This window comes from Pongo pygmaeus, chromosome 15, assembly GCF_028885625.2.
Source record: "Pongo pygmaeus isolate AG05252 chromosome 15, NHGRI_mPonPyg2-v2.0_pri, whole genome shotgun sequence".
NCBI lineage: Eukaryota > Metazoa > Chordata > Mammalia > Primates > Hominidae > Pongo > Pongo pygmaeus.
Genome location: NC_072388.2, coordinates 17156894 through 17177716, shown reverse-complemented (window position 1 = coordinate 17177716; position 20823 = coordinate 17156894). Strand labels below are relative to the sequence as shown.

The window sequence follows — 20823 nt, the reverse complement described above, 5'->3', positions numbered from 1 at the left end:
CTTGGGCCACAGGGGAGCTGGAGAAGGCGTCATGAGTCTGGGAAGAGAGGCCTCACAATAGCCGCCCTCGGATGGGTTGGGGAGGGCCACCGCGCTTCTCAGCTTCAACGTCTTTCGCAAGTTCCTTGGGTGGTGTAATGAGCGAACAAGCCAGGCATGGAGACCCAGTCTGCTGGCCTGTTCTTGCCGCCGCACCAGCGACCAGCGACCGGCCGTGCCCCCCGCCAGCGGCCAGAGTGGACACTGCCCAGAGCCTGGAGCGGCGGCTCAGGCCGAAGCCTCACCCCAGCGTCACCCCTGCCAGCCAGACGCGGTCCCTCCCTGCAGATGTAGCCCCGCGGAGCCATTACACCACCCAGGACATGCAAAAGGTTCCCGGCGCCAGGTCGGGAGCTGGGCCAGACGGAGACGCGCCTCCCTCCCCTCTCTTGTCTTCCCCGCCTTAGCTGATGGCGGCCAGCTCGTGCTGCTACCCCCGCGAGGGCTGGAGGTACTCCCGCGGGCACAACGCCATCCTCTGGCCCTTTGGCGAGCTCATGACCGAGGCCGACATCCTCCGCATGGAGCAGCAATCGAGAACCTGCTGGCAATCCTGTGCCTCAGGCGGGCCCACGGTGTCCGGGGGCTCCCAGTCGGCCAGCGGGCCGTGGGCGGCGGCGGCGCTGGGCTGGCCAGAGCCGGCCGCCACGTAGTCCTCCTCCAGGATGGGCTCACGGCCCGGGGCGCAGAAGCTGGAGGCGCGCCTGGAGCAACTGGAGCTGGAGCTGAGCAGCTGCTGCCCATCTCGGCCGCCCTGTGGAGGCCGCACTTCACCCTCGACCCGCGCCGAATGCATGGCCGCGCCGCCAGCCTGCCCGCCTGGTGCAGCAAGATCTCCACGCTGCTCAAGAGCATGGCCACGCTGCTGGCCGCGCTGGGCGGCCGGCCTGCGCACCTGGCGGAGCTGCTGACCGCTGACACGGGCCAGTCGCTGGCGCCGCCGCCCGAGGCGCCCTGGCTGCGGAGGCCGCTATGCCTGGGCCGCTCGCACTCGCTCAACTGGTGCCGCGAGGCTGTGGCGCGCGAGATCCTCGAGTGCGGCGTCTCCATGCAGCATCTCCGCGCCACCTACGAGCTGCGCGCACTGGACGCGGCGCCCCCGAGCTGTCCGCGGCGCCCCCGAGCTGTCCGCGGCGCCCCCGAGCTGTCCGCGGCGCCCCCGAGCTGTCCGCGCTGCAAGCCCCCGCAGTCCGCTGGCGCCCCCGGGCCGCGAGCCCATCCTGGAGAAGGACTACGTGGCTGTCGGCTCTGGCCAGCCCAGCGCCGCCGCCGCCCACGGCCCGCTGGCCGACTGGGAGCCCCCGGACACCCTGGGCCCGCCTGAGGCACAGGATTGCCAGGCGGCGCTGCCTGAGCCCGAGCAGCTGGCGCGCCGGCCGCCCCTCTGCACGGAACTGTGCGGCGTCCAGAACTACCTCGACCTGTGCAAGGAGCGCATCGTTTACCTCTTTCTGGAGCACTGGCGCCGCTGGGCCTTCCGCGGACCAGGCCGCCGCGCCCAGGCGCGTCTAGGCAGACTGCTGCCTCGCGTGACGGCCGCCTGTGCTGGCCGGAGCTGGAGGCCACGGACTCCCCCCGGCTGCCGGCGAGCAAGGGCGAGGCTCACAGCCCCGACGAGCGGCTGCGGCAGCTGCTGAGGCAGCGGCAGGCGGTGGGCAAGCTGCTGGACCACTGGCGGAGCCTGCTGCGGCGCGTGCCGGCAAGCCCGGGCCTGGCGCACTGCGTGTACTGGCCCCAGCACTTCCTGTGGCCCCTAGACTGCGGGGCACCCCCGCGCTACGAAAGCCTCACGCTGGACCTCTTCATGCTCGGCTACTTCCAGCTACTGGAGATGGGCCTGAGCCGCGAGGAGCGTAAGTTCCACCACCTACTGTGCTACAAGCTGTTCCACCGGCTGGGCAGCTACCCGTGGGAGCGCATCCGCCTCTTCCACCGCGTGGTGCTGGAGGAGGTGGAGGCCGGCAGTGCGGCTGGAGCGACGGCTTCGAGGACCTCAGGCACAGGTTCTTCGGAAAAGGCCTGGAGGCTGAGCCCGCCCCCGAAGAACAGGCGAAGAAAAAGGAAGAGAAGGGGAAAGAACAGGAGCGGACGGAAGAGGCCGCTCTGGTTCAGAAGGGGGACCCGCCCGCGGGGCAGCGTCAGGCTCTGGCCCCTGCGCCACAGCCGCCGCCCCCGCCCGCCGCGCCCCCCTCGCCCGCCGCGCCCCCCTCGCCCGCCGCGCCCCCCTCGCCCGCCGCGCCCCCCTCGCCCGCCGCGCCCCCCTCGCCCGCCGCGTCCCCCTCGCCCGCCGCGCCTCCCCCGACCTCAGACTCTCCGGGTTCCGAAGCCCCCGCCGAAGACCCCTTGGAACTGGTGTCTGAGATGGGCGAATTCAGCAACGAGGACATCTGCCGCTACATCGACCGCAGCTTCTCCTTCTGGAAGGAGAAGGAGGCAGAGCTGTTTGACATCTGAGCAGCGGAATTCGGAATTCGCAGTTGACCGTGGAGCGTCTTAACGTGGGCCTGGACGCCTGTCTGACGCCCTCCAGAGGCGTGGAGCAGCGGGAAGAACCCAGGAGTGTGGCCTTGAGCAGCCTGGAGGGCCCAGGACCAGGCTGCCTCAGCCTCTGAGGTCTCATGGTGAGCAGGCTGTGGGGCGTTGGTAGGATAGGCAGGGCAGGCACAGAACAAACCAGGTGTCCCCCTCTCGCCCCGTGGCCTTGCTGAGCTCTGTGTGGAGCCAGGCAGCAGAAGAAGCCCCTCTGAGTGAGGGGCTGCGGCTCCTCCTTGGGGCAGTGTGGCCTGCTCTCTGGTTTTCCACTGGAGTTCACAGCTACCTCCTTGGCTGAGGTCAGGGGAGCCACGTGTGCAGTGTTCGGTGTGAAGTGTGCCGTGTACAGACCCTTTCTCCTCTGTAACATTCAGGAAATACAACTCTTTGCTGTAAACTGCCTATGTTGGACACCACACCTGCCCCTGATGTCATTGCAGCCCCACGATTGTAGAGCACGTATCCAGTCTATTGGGAAGAGGGCAACCATGGGCTGAAGGTTCTTCGCAGGGGAGCCAGAGTCAGCCTGAGTCTCCCTGAGCCAAGAGGCTGGGTGGGGGCTCGCACCTGCGTCTGCCCAGAGGTCTTGGACCTGTGGCCATTGGCCACCTGCCCCTGTGGGGAATCAGGCTCAGGACCTCTGGGTCCCAGCTACTTCTTCTCTGCTTCTGTCTCACTCAGCTCTGATCTCTCTGGTGCCTCCTGTAGGACACAAGGGTCTGGGTTACTAGGGGAAAGGAGGCCAGCTCTGAGGGGGTGTGACCAGGCACCTCCATCCACTTGTCTCACAGAAATGCATCAAAAGGGTCACTTCCTGTGACCCTGACTCCTTGAGGTCCCCAGGTTGAGGGTGCCCCCTATCTCCCAGCCCCTGCAGGCCCTGAAGCTTTGTGGTTGTGTTTCAGGAGGAGGAGGAGGAGGCCTGGCTGGCCAGCATGCCCGCCTGGAGGCGGGACCTCCTGCGGAAGAAGCTGGAAGAAGAGAGGTGAGCTGGCGGTCAGGCAGAGGCTGGCCTGGCAGGGTGTCTTGACTGCGCCCCTGAGGCGGAGGTACCAAGTGACACTGTCTGTTTTTCCTTCCAGGGAGCAGAAGCGGTGAGTGCAGGGCTGGCCCCAACCTGCCACCCTTACCCCCACCCAAGTCACAGAGGGTCGTCCCTTCATCCAGGCCAACTTAAGTGCACCCTCCTGTCTCTTGGCCCTTGTAGCACAGCCTCCTTCCTCCCTGTAATATCCCAGACTGCTGTCCCCCAGAATCTCTCTTTCATGCTCTGAGAACTTTGTTCCCGGTTACTCAGTCCCTGCCTCCTATTAACCTGGCCTTTTCTACCCTTCAGTGAACCTAACCCCAGTATCAATCACCTTGATTGTCTGGCCCTTAGAACGTGTTTTCTGCCCCTAGTAATTTCACCCAGCCCAGTGCTGTCCGATAGAAATATAATGAGAGCCACAGATGTGATTTAAAATTTTCTAGTAGCCACAGTGAAAATGTAGAAGGATATAGGTGAGCTTAGTTTTAGTACTATTTGACACAAAATATCAAAAATATTATTTTGACACATAATCAATTATGAAAATTATTAATGAGATATTTTATACTCCTCTTGTAAAGGTAAGTCTTTGGCCAGGCATGGTGGCTTACACATGTAATCCCAGCACTTTGAGAGGCCAAGGCAGGGGGACCACTTGAGTCCAGAAGTTTGAGACCAGCCTGGGCAATGCAGTGAGACCTCATTCTGAAAAAAAAAAAAAAAAAAAAAAAAAGTGGGGTTTCACTCTTGTCACCCAATCTGGAGTGCAGTGGCGATCTGGGATCATGCAACCTCTGCCTCCTGGGTTGAAGTGATTCTCCTGCCTCAGCCTCCCAAGTAGCTGGGATTACAAGCATGTGCCACCACACTCAGCTAATTTTGTATTTTTAGTAGACATGGGGTTTCACCATGTTGGCCAAACTGGTCTCAAACTCCTGACCTGAAGTGATCCACCCGCCTCGGCCTCCCAAAGTTCTGGGATTATAGGCATGAGCCACCAAGCCTGGTCTTTATTTATTTATTTATTTATTTTTTTGAGACAGAGTTTTGCTCTTGTTGCCCAGGCTGGAGTGCTATGGCACAATCTTGGCTCACTGCAATCTCTACCTCCTGGGTTCAAGTGATTCTTCTGCCTCAGCTCCCAGGTAGTTGGGATTACAGGCGCCTGCCACCACGCCTGGCTAATTTTTGTATTTTTAGTAGAGGCCGGGTTTTGCCGTGTTGGTCAGGCTGGTCTCGAACTCCTGACCTCAGGTGATCCACCCGCCTCAGCCTCCCCAGGTGCTGGGATTACAGGCGTGAGCCTTCGCACCAGGCGTGCAAAATTTTTTTTTTTTTAGTTAGCTGCACGGGGCTGGGCGCAGTGGCTCATACCTGTAATCCCAGCACTTTGGGAGGCTGAAGCGGGTGGATGACCTAAGGTCAGGAGTTCAAGACCAGCCTGGCCAACATGGTGAAACTCCATCTCTACTAAAAATGTAAAAATTAGGTGAGCGTGATGGCGCATGCCTGTAATCCCAGCTACTCGGGAGGCTGAGGCAGGAGAATCACTTGAATCTGGGAGGCAGAGGTTGCAGTGAGCCAGGATCACGCCATTTTGTACTCCAGCCTGGGCAAGAGAGTGAGACTCCATTTCAAAAAAAAATTAGCTGGGTGGGCCGGGCTCGGTGGCTCACACCTGTAATCCCAGGACTTTGGGAGGCTGAGGCAGAATGATCACCTGAGGTCGGGAGTTCAAGACCAGCCTGACCAACATGGTGAAACCCCATCTCTACTAAAAATACAAAAATTAGCTGGGCATGGTGGTGCGCTCCTATAATCCCAGCTACTCAGAAGGCTGAGGCAGGAAAATCGCTTGAACCTGGGAGGCAGAGGTTGCAGTGAGCCGAGATCGTGCCACTGCACTCCAGCCTGAGTGACAGAGCGAGACTCCGTCTCAATAAAAAATAAAAAAATAAAATATTAGCTGGGCGTAGTGGCACACAGCCGTGGTTCCAGCTACTCGGGAGGCTGAGGTGGGAGGATTACCTGAGCCCAGGAGGTCGAGGCTGTAGCGAGCCATGCTCTCACCACTGTGCTCCACCCTGGCAACAGAGTGAGACCCTGCCTCAAATAATAATAAAACTTAGTCTTGAGATCTTATTGCTCTTATTGCCTGACTAAGGAGGTTCTGGGTAGGGAGTTCATTTTAGATCTGCTTTTTTTGTTTGTTTTTGTTCTTATCGAAAACTACCTTTGCAATCTCATGTTTCTCTTGGGCCCTCTTTAGTGGCCTAACTTCTTCAAACCATGATTTTCTTGTAGTTCGTCAAGGTGGCTTTGGAGACAAGTCTGGCAACTGTGGAGACCCAGAACCCATCTTTGCCTTGAGAATGCAGAGCTGAAAGAGCAGATGGGAGAAGAAATGTCTGATGGATGGGAGACTGAGGAAGACAAGGAGAAGGGCAAGGTGATGGTTGAGACTGCGGTTGCCAAAGAGGGTCTGAGCGAGAGTAGTCTTCAGGCTGAGTTCAGAAAGCTCCAGGGAAAACTGAAGAATGCCCACAATGTCATCAACCTCCTCAAGAACAACTTGTGCTGAGTAGCAAAGAAGGGAATAGTAAACTTACTCCGGAGCTCCTTGTGCATCTGACCAGCACCATCGACAGAATAAACACAGAACTGGTTGGTTCTCCTGGGAAGTGCCAACACCAAGAGGAGGGGAATGTGACTGTGAGGCCTTGTCCCAGACCCCAGAACCTTGACCTTGGGGCTACCTTCACAGTGGATGCCCACCAAGTCAATGTGAGCTTAGATGGAATGAAAAACAATTGGAGAAGGGCTCGAAATGACAGTGTTTACTTTAAAACGTTCTCCCATGTGAATCAGGAGGTACCAAGAGAAGGGTCTCTTTGTACCACAAACAATAGTAATAATATTCTGCCTACATTCAGCCTTTAGAAAGCCTTTTACAACATAAATATTTCTTCAGTACTTAATTTTTCAGATAACACACTAGGCATTGGCACGGGGCAATAAAACCAGTGGCTGCCCTTGAGATACTTAATATGGTAAGGAAAGATGGCACATAAACAGGTAATTTTAACAGGAGGGGGTAACTGCTGTAACACAGAGATGCATCAGGTTATGAGGCAGCCCAGACAAGTGGTATGTAATGACATCCCTTCCTTATCAGTGCCATTTTTTTTTTTTTTTTTTGTCACAGCTCATCACAGGTGTCTGTTCCTGGACCTCAGATAGATTATTGGGTTCCTGTTTAGAGAAGGAGCCATACTGAAGATTCAGTAAAATGGAGAATACAGGGGATTCTGAGAGAATCAATGGGACAGAATGTGAGGGGAGATGAGTGGAGGGTTCCACCCCTTCTCTTTTTGACCGCTGAGAAAACATTTCCTGAGAGCTCCTCTGTAGACTTGATTGCCGCTGTGCTGTGTGCTGTGGATACAGATATGAAGAAAACATTATCCCAGCATTCCAGGAGCTCCATCTGGAAAGCAAGTCACTGCCAAATGGCATGAGAAGTGCTGTGACAGACTTGAGTAAAGTCAACAGGTTTCAGAAGGGGCAGTGGTCGTCACTGCATGGGGGTGACCTCGGACTGTCCTGATCCCTGTCTTGGCCCCTTTCACAGTTGGATAACCAGTCCCAGCCTCGTGACCCTGGGCCTCAATCAGCGTTTAGCCCACCAGGGTCCACCCAGCACCTGCGCTCCCAGCTGTCACAGTGCAAACAACGCTATCAAGATCTTCAGGAGAAGCTGCTGCTATCAGAAGCCACTGTCTTTGCTCAGGCTAACGAGCTGGAGAAATACAGAGTTATACTTAGTAGGTAACTATGACTTATTAGGAAAGAACTAGCCTGTACATCTTATAAGTTCTGTGTGTTCTATACCGACATGACATGGTTATTGAGCACATGAAGTGTGGCTAGTGCAACTTGGACAGTTGGTTTTATTTAATTTTAGTTAATTTAGTATAAAGTGGCCATATGTGGCTACTAACTACCTTATTGGACAGTACAGGTGTAGGTGTCTTGGGACTCTAAATGAGTTCAGCTCCATTCAACATTTATTGAACCCTTGCTGATAAAGCACTTGCCAGCTTCAATGGGGCTGCTAGAGATGAGAGTGCACAATCCCAGACTTACAGATACCTTGTCCCAGCTAAGGCCTAGGTTACGTGAAGGGGAGATTATCAATGGCAAATGCAGGCTCCTCCTGTGGAAAGAAATTCTGCTTCCTGAAGCTGGTGGTCTCTTCTCCCACCAGTTCAAAGAAACTTCTCTCACACTGTGGATCTGCCCTCCCTGCCCCAAAAGGTTAGGGTATGTGCCATTGAGGCTGAGGGCATATGTGGGAAATTCAGACATTCTCTAACACCTGCTGCTGTCTCTTCCCAAGCAGGTGAATCCTTGGTGAAGCAGGACAGCAAACAGGTCCAGGTGGACCTCCAGGACCTGGGCTATGAGACTTGTGGCCGAAGCAAGAATGAGGCTGAACGGGAGGAAACCACCAGTCCCGGTAAGAGCACAGGGCGTGGGGCTCCCCTTCCCTCCCTGGAGTCAGCTGTCACATTTGGGTGCTGTTGGCCAATTCCACACCTGACAAGTAGTGGGGAAGAGGAGGACAGGAGGTTAATAGGAGAACTCTTACCCAAGATGAGGCTGAGTATAAGTTTGAATTTCTACAATTAGTTTGTGGCACACTGCTAATAATAATAATAATAATAATAATAATAATAATATAAAGTTCTATACAACTGATTATTATAGAAATACTAAGGCCTACTTAGAGACCATATGAGGTTTTGGAAACATGCAAACCATAAGTTTTGCAAAACAAAAAATAATTTTGTTTTGCATTATAAAAGGACTACAACTATAGGGCCACCCACCACATTGGAAACCAGAAGAGAAGAAAAACACAGTCTCTCTCATTCTTGAGGAAGTATAGTGTGGCAGTTCAGAGAAACGATCCTGGGGCCAGACTGGTTGGTTCAAATCCCAATTTGTAAACTTTCTAGTGTCCCAGTTTCTTCAAATGTTAAAATAGTGATAAAGGAACTACCTACCCCATCAGGTACTAATGTCAATTAAATGAGTAAATTCTTATAAAATGCTTTAGAACAGTGCCTGGCATCAGGTAAAATGCTGTGGATTAGTTGTGATTCTGACTACCACTGCCCTAATACACTGATGTTAACATGCTGATATATTTAGTCGAAGTCTTATTTTCCTTTGCCTATTTTTCACACAGTTGTAACCCAATAAACTTTTAAATTATACTAAAAAGTAGAGTGCATTAAACTTGCAGCATGCAGAAATAGCTTGCCCTACATTCTTGTGGCTCTCCTAACTGGATAAGGCCATGTTAATGTCTTAAGAAACATCAGTGTGTGTGGAATGAACACAGGACGTTGGAGGATTTGAATTGTGGCTCTGCCATGTGCTGGTTTGAGTGATCTAGAACAAGCTAGTTTACCACCTCTCTTTAAGTTTTGGTTTCCCCAGTCAGTAAAATAGAAAGTGGTGAAACCTAACTTGTAGGTATAAGGAGGATAAGAAATACTGTATTTGAATGCCTGGCACAGTGTCAGGGTTGAATAAAGTACTACTTCACCTTATTCCCTAGTAATTATTGTCCTCATGACCAAACCTGGCTCTTCTCAAAGGCAGTGGCCACAACAGCACATCCAACTTTTATTTAGGAAGACATCTTTGTCTTTTGTCAGAGTGTGAGGAGCACAACAGCCCCAAGGAAATGGTCCTGATGGAGGGGCTGTGCCCTGAGCAGGGGTGCCGGGGCTCAACGCTGGCTAGTTCCTCAGAGAGGAAGCCCTTGGAGAACCAGCTAGGGAAGCAGGAAGAGTTCTGCGTATATGGAAAGTCAGAAAACATCTCAGTCCTATGAAAGGACATCAAAGATCTGAAGGCCTAGCTGCAGAATGCCAACAAGGTCACTCAAAACCTCAAGATCTGGGTCTGGTCCCTCTTGGTTACAAGTGATTATTTGTCTAGTCTGGAAAGACCCTGGAAGGTGAGAGCTGTTGGCACCCTGGAGGGGTCTTCACCTCACAGTGTCACTGATGAGGATGAGGTGTGGCTGTCTAATGGCACTGGGGCTTTCTACTCTCCAGGACTTCAGGCCAAAAAGGACCTGGAGAGTCTCATCAAGAGAGTATCCCAGCTGGAGACCCAGCTCCCAAAAAATCAACTAGAAGTGAAGCTGGCTGAGGAGGTAAGATCAGTCTCGTGGCCTTGGTAAGGATGGCACTGTTTGGGCATTTTCTGGATTGAAAATGTGTAAGTTTGTGCTTGGTGTAGGGTAGCTCAGGCAGTTGGAAGAAAGAACATGTCTGGGTATTCACAAGGACACTGATTTAAATGGTAGATATAGGTCTGCGGAAAAGAGAGGTAGACAAGCAGGAGGACATAGTATGATGTCCCAGTATCTGGGAGATACCAGGTCTCAGGGAATTCCTCTCAGGGATATATTAGTAAAGTAATAGTATATATGGTATAGTATAGTATAGTAGTAATACTGGAATCAGATTGCCTAGCTCTGATGCTTACTACCCAACCTTCTTAACCTTTCTGAGCCTTTGTCCTTACCTATTAAATGAGATGATAAGAGAACTCATCTCAAAGGGTGGATATTAGGTTTCAATGAATTAATACAAGTGCTGGCCAGGCGTGGTGGCTCATGCCTGTAATCCCAGCACTTTGGGAGGCCAAGGCGGGCAGAACACCTGAGGTCAGGAGTCCGAGACCAGGCTACCCAACATGGTGAAACCCTGTCTCTACTAAAAATACAAAAATTAGCTGGGCATGGTGGTGCATGCCTGTAATCCCAGCTACTCAGGAGGCTAAAGCAGGAGAACCGCTTGAACCTAGGAAGTGGAGGTTGCAGTGAGCCGAGATGGCACCACTGTACTCCAGCCTGGGTGACAGAGCAAGACTCTCTCAAAAAGAAAAAAAAATTAGTACAAGTGCCTAGAATAGTGCCTAGCATATATTAAGCACTCAATGCTATTTGCCATAGTTATAAGTGTTATTGACACTTTGTGTCGAAAACACAGACATTCATCTTGGTATGTGTTCTGGTTACCTATTGCTAAGTAATAACTACTCTAAAACTTAATGACTTCAAACAATACTTTATTATGCTTCATGGTTCTGTGGTTTGACTGGGCTCAGCTGGGTGGCTCTCACTTAGGGTCTCTTGTTTTGGGTCTCATCACTTGATGGCATGAGAATTTATGTGATGGCCATGATTGTAAAACACAGTCAGCCACAAGTATCACAACAGAAGAAATTCAGGCACCAGGTGGTGGTTAAAACAGAAGACATGAAAGGTCCTATCTAGACTTAGGATGAAATGATTCTAATTATTCATTGAGTATCTGCTGTGAATCTCTGTGATACTGGTGCTGTAAGGGATGTGAAATGCAGAACTATCTTCATTCTCACAGACTTTATGATTTATCTAGGGACATATAATTAACATATATATAACAGTTGAAGAACAGTGGCATGGTTAATTTTTTGTTTTGTTTTGTTTTGTTTTGATACAGAGTCTCACTCTGTCACCCAGGCTGGAGTGTAGTGGTGCCATCTCAGCTCACTGCAACCTCTACCTCCCAGGTTCAAGCAATTCTCATCCCTCAGCCTCCCAAGTAGCTGGGATTACAGGCATCTGCCACCATGCCCCGCTAATTTTTTTATGTTTTTAGTAGAGGAGGGGTTTCACCATATTGGCCAGGCTGGTCTCGAACTCCTGACCTTGTAATCTGCCTGCCTTGGCCTCCCAAAGTGCTGGGATTACAGGCATGAGCCACCACACCCAGCCCATGCTAAATTTTTTAGTGAAATATTTTATCAGGGTAGAATTTACTCTTAAATACCTCCTATGGCTTATGTGCTGAAGTCAGCTTGGGGGAGTTCCTTAGAGATGTTCTCATAGAAATGTCTACAGAAGCCCCCATAACTTGTCATCCACTTTTTTCATACTTACTGTTTCCTATTCTGTCCTGCATTAGGAAATATGACTCCCTGATTTAGGATCAGGCCCGGGGAACTGTCTTACCTATGGCAAAAAATATGAGAAGGGAGAGGTATTTATTATCTTCTCACCCAGCATGCAAAAGATACAGTAAAATCTTTTGAGGCTCTCCTAAGGAGCAATGACATTGACTACTACCTGGGACAGAGCTTCCGGGAGCAACTCGCCCAGGGAAGCCAGCTGACAGAGACGCTCGACAGCAAACTCAGCACCAGTAAGTTGGCCACAGGGCTTTGGAATACTCTCAGTCACCCCCACAGTTCCAGCCCCTGGTGGCCACCACATCTCCACTGCAACTTTTTAACCTAGGGTCCTGTTTCCATTTCATTTCCTGGGGCTAATACAGGATCAAAACTGCTCAGTGGGGAGCATGGAGAGGAACACACAGGGCTGGAGATGCCATGGTTACAACTCTAGAAACTTCACCACTCACGAAATGTGACCTGTGGGGCAGGGGCAGCATCCCTCTGGTGCTAAGAGGGAGTAGGGGACATGAGATGGAAGGGCCTTGTTACAGGAGGAAGAGCCGTAAACTAAGAATTGCAAGACCCAAGCTCTAGGCTGGATGCTGCCACCAACTTGCTAAATGCCTTATCTTTGTGGTGTCTCCGTTTATGGCATGGTAATGTACATGCATGTACTCCACATATGGATAAAGTGCCATGCTCTTTTATACATGGTTTAGGCACTGGTTGCAGTAGTTCAAGGGCTACATTGGTTATTATTGAGGTCCTCTACTCAGAATTTCCAGAGAATATCCAAGGGAGTAAAGTAGGATCAGACTTGGGAGCCACCCAGCCCTCCTCCTGGTGGCAGGTGCAGAGGTGGGCCAGGGCTCCTTGTCATCTCCTCAGAGACCAGTGCAGGTTCTGCATGAAAGCTGTGGTGGGACATATGCACTGGGGTGCTAGTCTGCAGCAGGACATGGAGGCTGGAGTGTCCCACAGGGCAGCTGGGCAAGGGCCTCATGATTAATGGAACAAAAGACATTTTAAATGTTTTACCCTGATTTAGGGCAGAGGAAGTCATGATGATGACTAGCAGGTCAGGGACAGTGGGGTCACCTGTGTAGAGACACAACCTGAGGCCTTCCAGAATAACTATTCTAGATGCACACATGAAATGCTCACTACTCTGTCTCCAGATAGGCTCCTGCGTTTGTAATGCGGGAAGTGAGACCAGCCTAATTTCTTATAGTTTCTTTCTAAATTTGGTTTGCAGAGGATCATAAAAGTGAGAAAGATCAAGCTGGACTTGAGCCACTGGCCCTCAGGTAATTCAGAGGGGAATCTGGGAAAGAGATTGGGACTGAGGCCCAAAGGGTCAAGGGTGGCAGCAACTCCACAAATCAAGGGGAATAAAGGAAAGTGCTGAATGTATTGAATTCATGCATTCATTGAACACCTCACTGTTGTTTTTAACTAGATTCTTTCTTCTCTTTTGGTTTAATTACATTGGCACATTAATTCTCCAGGTTTAGTTACCTAGAAACAGTCTGAGCTAAAAGTGAGCTAACTAGGTTTCAAGAGTCTTCTGCCCCACTAAGGGTCCTGCTTTCCTGCTGTGTGTTTCATAAGTAGGATGAGCTTTTTCCAAAGTTGGCCTGCCCCAAGTTGGGTTGACAGCTAGTTTAATAGTCACTCAATTGCCCTGGGGGAAAAAAGAAATCATATAACAGTACCTGGTGAAAGAGGCCTAGAGCTCACCAGGAGGCTGCAGTGCCTCAGGACCCAGATCTCAGTGAGTTGCTTCATATAATGATCAATGAAATATGGGCTCAGAGTGCATTGTAGCCACTAGGTGGGGTTCTTTGTGTCATGCTTGTGTCTCAGACTACGTAAATGCTTCTGAAAATATATGTAGTGAAGGACAGAGTGTTGTTTTTTGTTTTGTTTTGTTTTTATTTCTAATCCATCATAGAAACATTGGTCTGAATTCAGTTAACTACATGATTCCACTTACCATGCTCTTGGATGTTGGGACAATGGTTTGCTCTGTGTTTCTCAATGCTTGCTTTCAATGTTTATGCTTGTGTTGTTGGAGATGGTAACAAAGAGTTCGCCGGCTGCAGCTGTTCCAGGGATCATACTTTAAGCAGGAGTGCCTTAAAAGGAAGGCTAGCTATGTCTTTGCTTGTCGTCAGCATATCATGTGGCCAGAGCACTGGGTCGCTATTCTCTCTCCATCTACACCCCACCTGTGCTCCATCCCTAAGCAGAGGTGGGTTATTTCCATTATTCTCTGCAGGCATGGTCCCCTTGGCTTACTTGGCTTTTCCTATGAGCCATAGTTAGGACAGGTTAGTTTGGGTGACTTTGGTTTTACCTGTTCTCCCCCTTCTCCCCACCAGGCTCAGCAGGGAGCTGCAGGAGAAAGAGAAAGTGATTGAAGTCCTGCGGGCCAAGCTGGATGCTCAGTCCCTCACACGCTCCAGCAGCCATGCCTTGTCTGACTCCCACCGCTCTCCCAGCAGCACCTCTTTCCTGTCTGATGAGCTGGAAGCCTGCTCTGACATGGACATAACCAGTGAGTACGCACACTATGAAGAGAAGAAAACTCCTGGTCACTCAGGTAGCCTCCATTTTCTGCGTGGTACCGTCTTTGTCTAGACTGAGTGGAGACTTCAGGAAACAGGCCTTATAGCTCCACCATGATGTGTATCAGGCTGAACATGGCTGTGGGGCCAAGTGCCATGCACAGGCACCAGTGGATCAGGATCTTTGCTCTGCTCCTGACTCTACAAGTTCCCTCTGTCACCCTGGCCTCCATGGGCATGTACATGCTGTTGGGCACAAGGTGAGCCATTGTGAGGAGAGTGAGAAGATCACGGCAGACTCTTCTTCCTCGGTGACTCTTTTGGATAGATCTTCTTTAAGATGGAAAACCTCGCTCATCTCTGCTACAATGATCTTGCCACTTATTCCTGAGCAGTGTTCCCTAAGTATACATGGGTGTCCACAGATGCTGCTAGGCTTGCCTGATATCTTTGGCGTTGCCATTTTCATGTTTCAGAGCTCAGAGCACCACTGTTGTCCCTAAGGTGGTTTGCCTCGCTCTAGGAGCTGTCTGCAAGCAAGGAAATGAACACGCAAACAGTGCTTGTGCTTGGTTCTTTCCCTGAAAGCAAGACTCTAGCCCTGGTACCCCTGGGTAAATGTAAGGCCAGGATTCCAATTCTCTGTAGAATATCAAATGTTTTCTTTCATTCATGGGTTTTATAGATTCCATCCATCATTCGAGTCATTCTGCTGTATTGTTTTCTAAACCATCATCAACCACTGCATCTCAGGGGGTTAAGGCCGAATCCAGGAGCAACCCCATCAGCTTGCCAACTCCCCAGAATCCCCCCAAGGAGGCCAACCAGGCCCATTCTGGTATGCAACAGCCAATGGGGCAGAAGCTTCATCTCCTCTTTCTCTGCTGCCTGTTTGACTTTTCTTCAAGGACGGAGGTTTGGACTGTTAGGGGCCTAAATGCATCAAAACCCAGACAGAATCAAGAAACCACTCTCATTCACCAATTGTGTCTGATTTAAGAAAATAGTTTAGAAAATAAGTAATCCACATCAGGTTTTGATCTGCATATCAGCTTTGACCAGTAATTGGCTAATCATTTAAAAAGAAACATTTTTATTGCTTTTCTCTCATTTTATCCTGGGAGCAAACAGGCAAAATGTTTCTCCCAGGATTACAACAGCATAGGATGAAAAGAAATTCACATCTACTGATCGACTGTGTATGTTACCCATTAAATCTGCATGGTGATCCTCTGCAAGAGGCAGTGCTACTTATTTCATAGCCAAGGATGCCGAGAACAGCCTCAGACAAGGTTCTGTTCGTAGTACGTTACCATTAATGTATGTATGAATGGATTGGCAGTCCTTGATTTGTACATAGTGAATATCTTGGGGGTAATTAAAGAGGTGCATTTCATTTACAAGTCCACCTTAGTTGCCGGAGCGTACACTGCTCATTCACAGCCCTGTACCAGGGATGGCAAGGAAAAGGCAAACCTTGTCTTCACCTCCTACCTCCCACCATAGCTGGCTGGCTGCCTTCAGTGTGGTTTGTTGTGAGGTTTGACTTGAGTAGAGGTGCTTCCAGAAAACGCAGTGCTTTCTTTTGCTGCCCTCATTTCCTTGAAGGCAATTCAACCAAAATCTTAAGGAAGAGGAAGTGTTCCAATGCTTCCTGATACTGGTTTCAAAGTTTCTAGGCCAGAGTGGGCAGCAGCTGCACCAGAATCATGAGGAAAAGTGGTGCTTCCAGAATTGTAGACATCTGCTTAAGTGTTTTGGATTCAAACAGAGCAGAAGATGAATAACAGAGGATTTAAAAATCAGAATGCCTCCTCAAAGAATGCTTGGGCTGTTACCTGGCAATTTGAGTGCATTTGCAGTATTGATCTGAAATGGTGTCAGCACCACTGGGATGTGTTTTAGGATGTAATCATTGTCTTCTACACTAGACATTCTCTACGGGTCAGCCTTGGTTTCTGCTCCCCCTCCATTGGCTACCTGCCCTTTAATTGCTTTTAGGGAAGAGGAAACAGTTTTAAACATTGAAACTTGCCAGGGTTTCTAGAAACCTGTCTGTAGATGGGCTGCCTAAAGATCACCAGGGAAGACCTTTTTTAAAATGCAAATTTCCTGTTCCAAGAATTTATAATTCTGTAAGTCTACATTAAGGCCTAGACAGAATCAAGAAGGCCTAAAGTATCTACATATATTAAGAGTTTTTGCTATGTGATTTAAATGCCCAGAAGGGTTTGCAAGCCATTTTGTCTAAGCCACTCTACCAAAGCATCTATGTTTAATTTGGTGAATGAACACGTTGATTTGGAATTGTGAAGTTTGTTTCCATCAGAGTCCTGAACTGCATGCACTAGTAATGAAAATTTCCCGACAGCCTTTGTTCACGTCTCTCCTACTCAGGATGGGACCTGATGCCATCAGAGAGGAGTTCTAGGTGGAGAAAGAGTCTTGTCCCAGGGCCAAGGACTGATATATGCTGGGAGCAGAGCCCCAGGGGCCCTTGAGAGCATTCAGGCTCCCTGACTTGTCCATGCCCAGGATTGCTGGGATGGGGCTCAATAATGCCACCTTACCTTCTTCAGCCAATTGCCTTCAAGATGTACATAGAGGATGTATGCAGGACAGCCCTGGCTGCAGAGAAGAGGGAAGGTCAGCCAGGCCAGCCTCTCTGGTAGCAATGGTCACTCATGGCTGTCTCATCCTGTACCACACTAGGTGATAGCCACTCTGCAGGGTGATGTCTGTTCAGGGAATGGTTTTACCTTCTCAATCTTTTACCCATTTTTTCTCTCATTTTCTCTTGATGATGTATCTCTTTTCTCCCTACCTTTCCATTTCTAGGCTTTCATTTTCACTCCATACCCAAGCTGGCTAGCCTTCCTCAGGCAGCATTGCCCTCAGCTCCATCCAGCTTCCTGCCTTTCAGCCCCACTGGCCCTCCCCTCCTTGGAGGCTGTGAGACACCGGTGGTCCCCTTGGCTGAAGCTCAGCAGGAGCTGCAGAAGCTGCAGAAGCAGTTGGGAGAAAGTAAGCACTTCTGCATTTGTGTGCTTGCGAAGGGCAGCCACACACTGTGTTGCTCTGCATGGCTCGGGCTGGATTGCAGAGTTTAAAAAAAACAACATGGGTACATGTTACACATGAAAGACTGAGGGAAAGCTCTGCTTGCTTATTTTTTGGAAATGTATTTACTGTTATTTCTCTGATGTGTATGTCTCATCAGTTAACAGGTAGATATGTTCACGGGCTCTAGACCTGGTGCTCTCACACTGTAGACAGTGTTGGTTACCACCAAGTGTGCTGAATCCCTGACAGACTGGTGGACTGCTCATTGGCAGGGAGGGAGACAGATGTTATGCTTTGCCTATGCAGGATGAAGTAGCCAAGAAAAAGATGGCCACGTTCAGTGGGCTCGTTTGTGTGGCTATTAGATTTTTCTGCTGTGAAATGCTGTTAATCAAGTTCAGTTCCTGACATCATAAGGTTGGAGCAAAAAGGGTAATTGTAGAAGGATTCAGAAGAGGAAATGATGAGCCCCTTTTCCCACTGCACAGGGTTCATCCCTGCTCTGGGACAGGTGACACGTAGGCAGCTTAGAACCACAGCACCAGCTATGGCATCTGACTGTGAATCCCACCCTTTGACTCCCAAAGATAATTGATCTTATGTAGTTATGTAGACTGTGGACAGTCACGTTTTAGCAAACGCTTGGATACATTTGTAGGCTGGATGCTCATCATGTCATAAACGCAGACACCACAAGGATAAGGCATTTAGCGAGTTGGTGGCTAAATGCACCATTTAGCAGCATCCGGGCTAGAGCTTGGGTCTTGCAATTCTTAGTTTGTGGGTCTTCCTCCTGTTTCAAGGCCCTTCCATCTCATGTCCCCTACTCCCTCTTAGCACCAGAGAGATGCTGCCCCTGCCCCACAGGTCACATTTCATGAGTGGTGAAGTTTCTAGAGTTGTAACCATGGCATCTCCAGCCCTGTGTGTTCCTCTCCATGCTCCCCACTGAGCAGTCTTGATCCTGTATTAGCCCCAGGAAATGAAATAGAAACAGGACCCTAGGTTAAAAAGTTGCAGTGGAGATGTGGTGGCCACCAGGGGCTGGAACTGTGGGGGTGACTGAGAGTATTCCAAAGCCCTGTGGCCAACTTACTGATGCTGAGTTTGCTGGTGAGCGTCTCTGTCAGCTGGCTTCCCTGGGTGAGTTGCTCCCAGAAGCTCTGTCCCAGGTAGTAGTCAATGTCATTGCTCCTTAGGAGATCCTCAAAAGATTTTACTGTATCTTTTGCATGCTGGGTGAGAAGATAACAAATACCTCTCCCTTCTCGTATTTTTTGCTGTAGGTAAGACAGTTCCCCGGGCCTGATCCTAAATCAGGGAGTCATATTTCCTAATGCAGGACAGAATAGGAAACAGTAAGTATGAAAAAAGTGGATGACAAGTTATGGGGGCTTCTGTAGACATTTCTATGAGAACATCTCTAAGGAACTCCCCCAAGCTGAATTCAGCACATAAGCCATAGGAGGTATTTAAGAGTAAATTCTACCCTGATAAAATATTTCACTAAAAAATTTAGCATGGGCTGGGTGTGGTGGCTCATGCCTGTAATCCCAGCACTTTGGGAGGCCAAGGCAGGCAGATTACAAGGTCAGGAGTTCGAGACCAGCCTGGCCAATATGGTGAAACCCCTCCTCTACTAAAAACACATAAAAAATTACCTGGGAATGGTGGCACATGCCTGTAATCCCAGCTACCTGGGAGGCTGAGGCAGGAGAATTGCTTGAACCTGGGAGGTAGAGGTTGCAGTGAGCTGAGATGGCACCACTGCACTCCAGCCTGGGTGACAGAGTGAGACTCTGTCTCAAAACAAAACAAAACAAAAAATTTACCATGCCACTGTTCTTCAATTGTGTATATATATATATATATACACACAAAATTAACATATATATGTTAATTTTATGTCCCTAGATAAGTCGTAAGGTCTGTGAGAATGAAGATAGTTCTGCATTTCACATCCCTTACAGCACCAGTATCAGAGAGATTCACAGTAGATACTCAATGAATAATTAGAATCATTTCATCCTAAGTCTAGATAAGACCCTTCATGTCTTCTGTTTTAACCACCACCTGATGCCTGAATTTCTTCTATGTTGTGATACTGTGGGTGACTGTATTTTGCAATCATGGGTATCTCATTAACTCTCATGCCATCAACTGATGAGACCCAAACCAAGAGACCCTAAGTGAGAGCCACCCAGCTGAGCCCAGTGAAACCAAACAACCATGAAGCATAATAAAGTATTGTTTGAAGTCATTAAGTTTTAGAGTGGTTATTACTTAGCAATAGGTAACCAGAACACATACCAAGATGAATGTCTGTTTTCAACACAAAGTATCAATAACACTTTTAACTATGGCAAATAGCATTGAGTGCTTAATATATGCTAGGCACTATTCTAAGCACTTGTATTAACTTTTTTTTTTTTTTTGAGACAGTCTGGTTCTGCCACCCAGGCTGGAATGCAGTGATGCCATCTCGGCTCACTGCAACCTCCACCTCCCAGGTTCAAGAGGTTCTCCTGCCTCAGCCTCCTGAGTAGCTGGGATTACAGGCGTGCACCACCATGCCCAGCTAATTTTTATATTTTTAGTAGAGACAGGGTTTCACCATGTTGGGTAGCCTGGTCTTGAACTCCTGACCTCAGGTGTTCTGCCCACCTCAGCCTCCCAAATTGCTGGGATTACACACATGAGCCACCATGCCTGGCCAGCACTTGTATTAATTCATTGAAACCTAATATCCACCCTTTGAGATGGGTTCTCTTATCATCCTCATTTAATAGGTAATGACAAAGGCTCAGAAAGGTTAAGAAGGTTGAATGGGTAGTAAGCATCAGAGCTAGGCAATCTGATTCCAGTATTACTACTATACTATACTATACCATATATACTATTACTTTACTAATATATCCGTAAGAGGAAATCCCTGAGATCTGGTATCTCCCAGATGCTGGGACATCATCCTATGCCCTCTTGCTTGCCTACCTGTCTTTTCTGCAGACCTATATCTACCATTTAAATCAGTGTCCTTGTGAATACTCAGACATGTTCTTTCTTCCAACTGCCTGAGCTACCCTACACCAAGCACAAACTTACACATTTTCAATCCAGAAAGTGCCCAAACAGTGCCATCCTAACCCAGGCCATGAGGCTGATCTCACCTCCTCAGCCAGCTTCACTTCTAGTTGATTTTTTGGGAGCTGGGCCTCCAGCTGGGATACTCTCTGGATGAGACTCTCCAGGTCCTTTTTGACCTGAAGTCCTGGAGAGTAGAAAGCCCCAGTGCCATCAGACAGCCACACCTCATCCTCATCAGTGACACTGTGATGTGAAGACCCCTCCAGGGTGCCAACAGCTCTCAGCTTCTGGGGTCTTTTCAGACTAGACAAATAATCACTTGTAACCGAGAGGGACCAGACCCGGATCTTGAGGTTTTGAATGACCTTGTTGGCATTCTGCAGCTGGGCCTTCAGATCGTTGATGTCCTTTCATAGGACTGAGATGTTTTCTGATTTCCCATATACCCGGAACTCTTCCTGCTTCCCTAGCTGGTTCTCC

The 20823-nt window shown here is 49.6% G+C and overlaps 2 protein-coding genes across 2 annotated transcripts in view; both read left to right on the top strand.

The window, feature by feature from the left end:
• LOC129013201 (espin-like) overlaps nt 1–9550 on the top strand; it is a 35586-nt gene extending 26036 nt beyond the window's left edge. The window contains 5 exon segments of the mRNA XM_063652120.1: nt 3480–3556; nt 5906–6050; nt 7233–7425; nt 8001–8120; nt 9331–9550. Of these exon segments, the coding sequence (XP_063508190.1) occupies nt 3480–3556; nt 5906–6050; nt 7233–7425; nt 8001–8120; nt 9331–9509 (714 nt within the window). The 3' untranslated portion in view covers nt 9510–9550.
• Nucleotides 9551–10868: 1318 nt separating this feature from the next.
• LOC134738185 (myomegalin-like) lies at nt 10869–19649 on the top strand. Its single transcript, XM_063652119.1, has 7 exons — nt 10869–10953; nt 11707–11874; nt 12882–12933; nt 14011–14186; nt 14882–15034; nt 17035–17220; nt 18546–19649. The coding sequence occupies exons 1-7, from the start codon at nt 10869–10871 to the stop codon at nt 18566–18568; spliced, it is 843 nt and encodes a 280-aa protein (XP_063508189.1). The 3' UTR covers nt 18569–19649.
• The last annotated feature ends 1174 nt before the right edge of the window (nt 19650–20823 follow it).

What these genes read in the sequence shown, in the direction of transcription:
- LOC134738185 (XM_063652119.1), top strand. Translation starts at nt 10,869, where the DNA reads ATGATTGTAAAACACAGTCAGCCACAAGTATCACAACAGAAGAAATTC. An exon ending in CTCTGACATGGACATAACCA is followed by an intron (nt 14,187 to 14,881) that starts GTGAGTACGCAC and finishes TGGGTTTTATAG; the next exon opens with ATTCCATCCATCATTCGAGT. An exon ending in GGCCAACCAGGCCCATTCTG is followed by an intron (nt 15,035 to 17,034) that starts GTATGCAACAGC and finishes TTCCATTTCTAG; the next exon opens with GCTTTCATTTTCACTCCATA.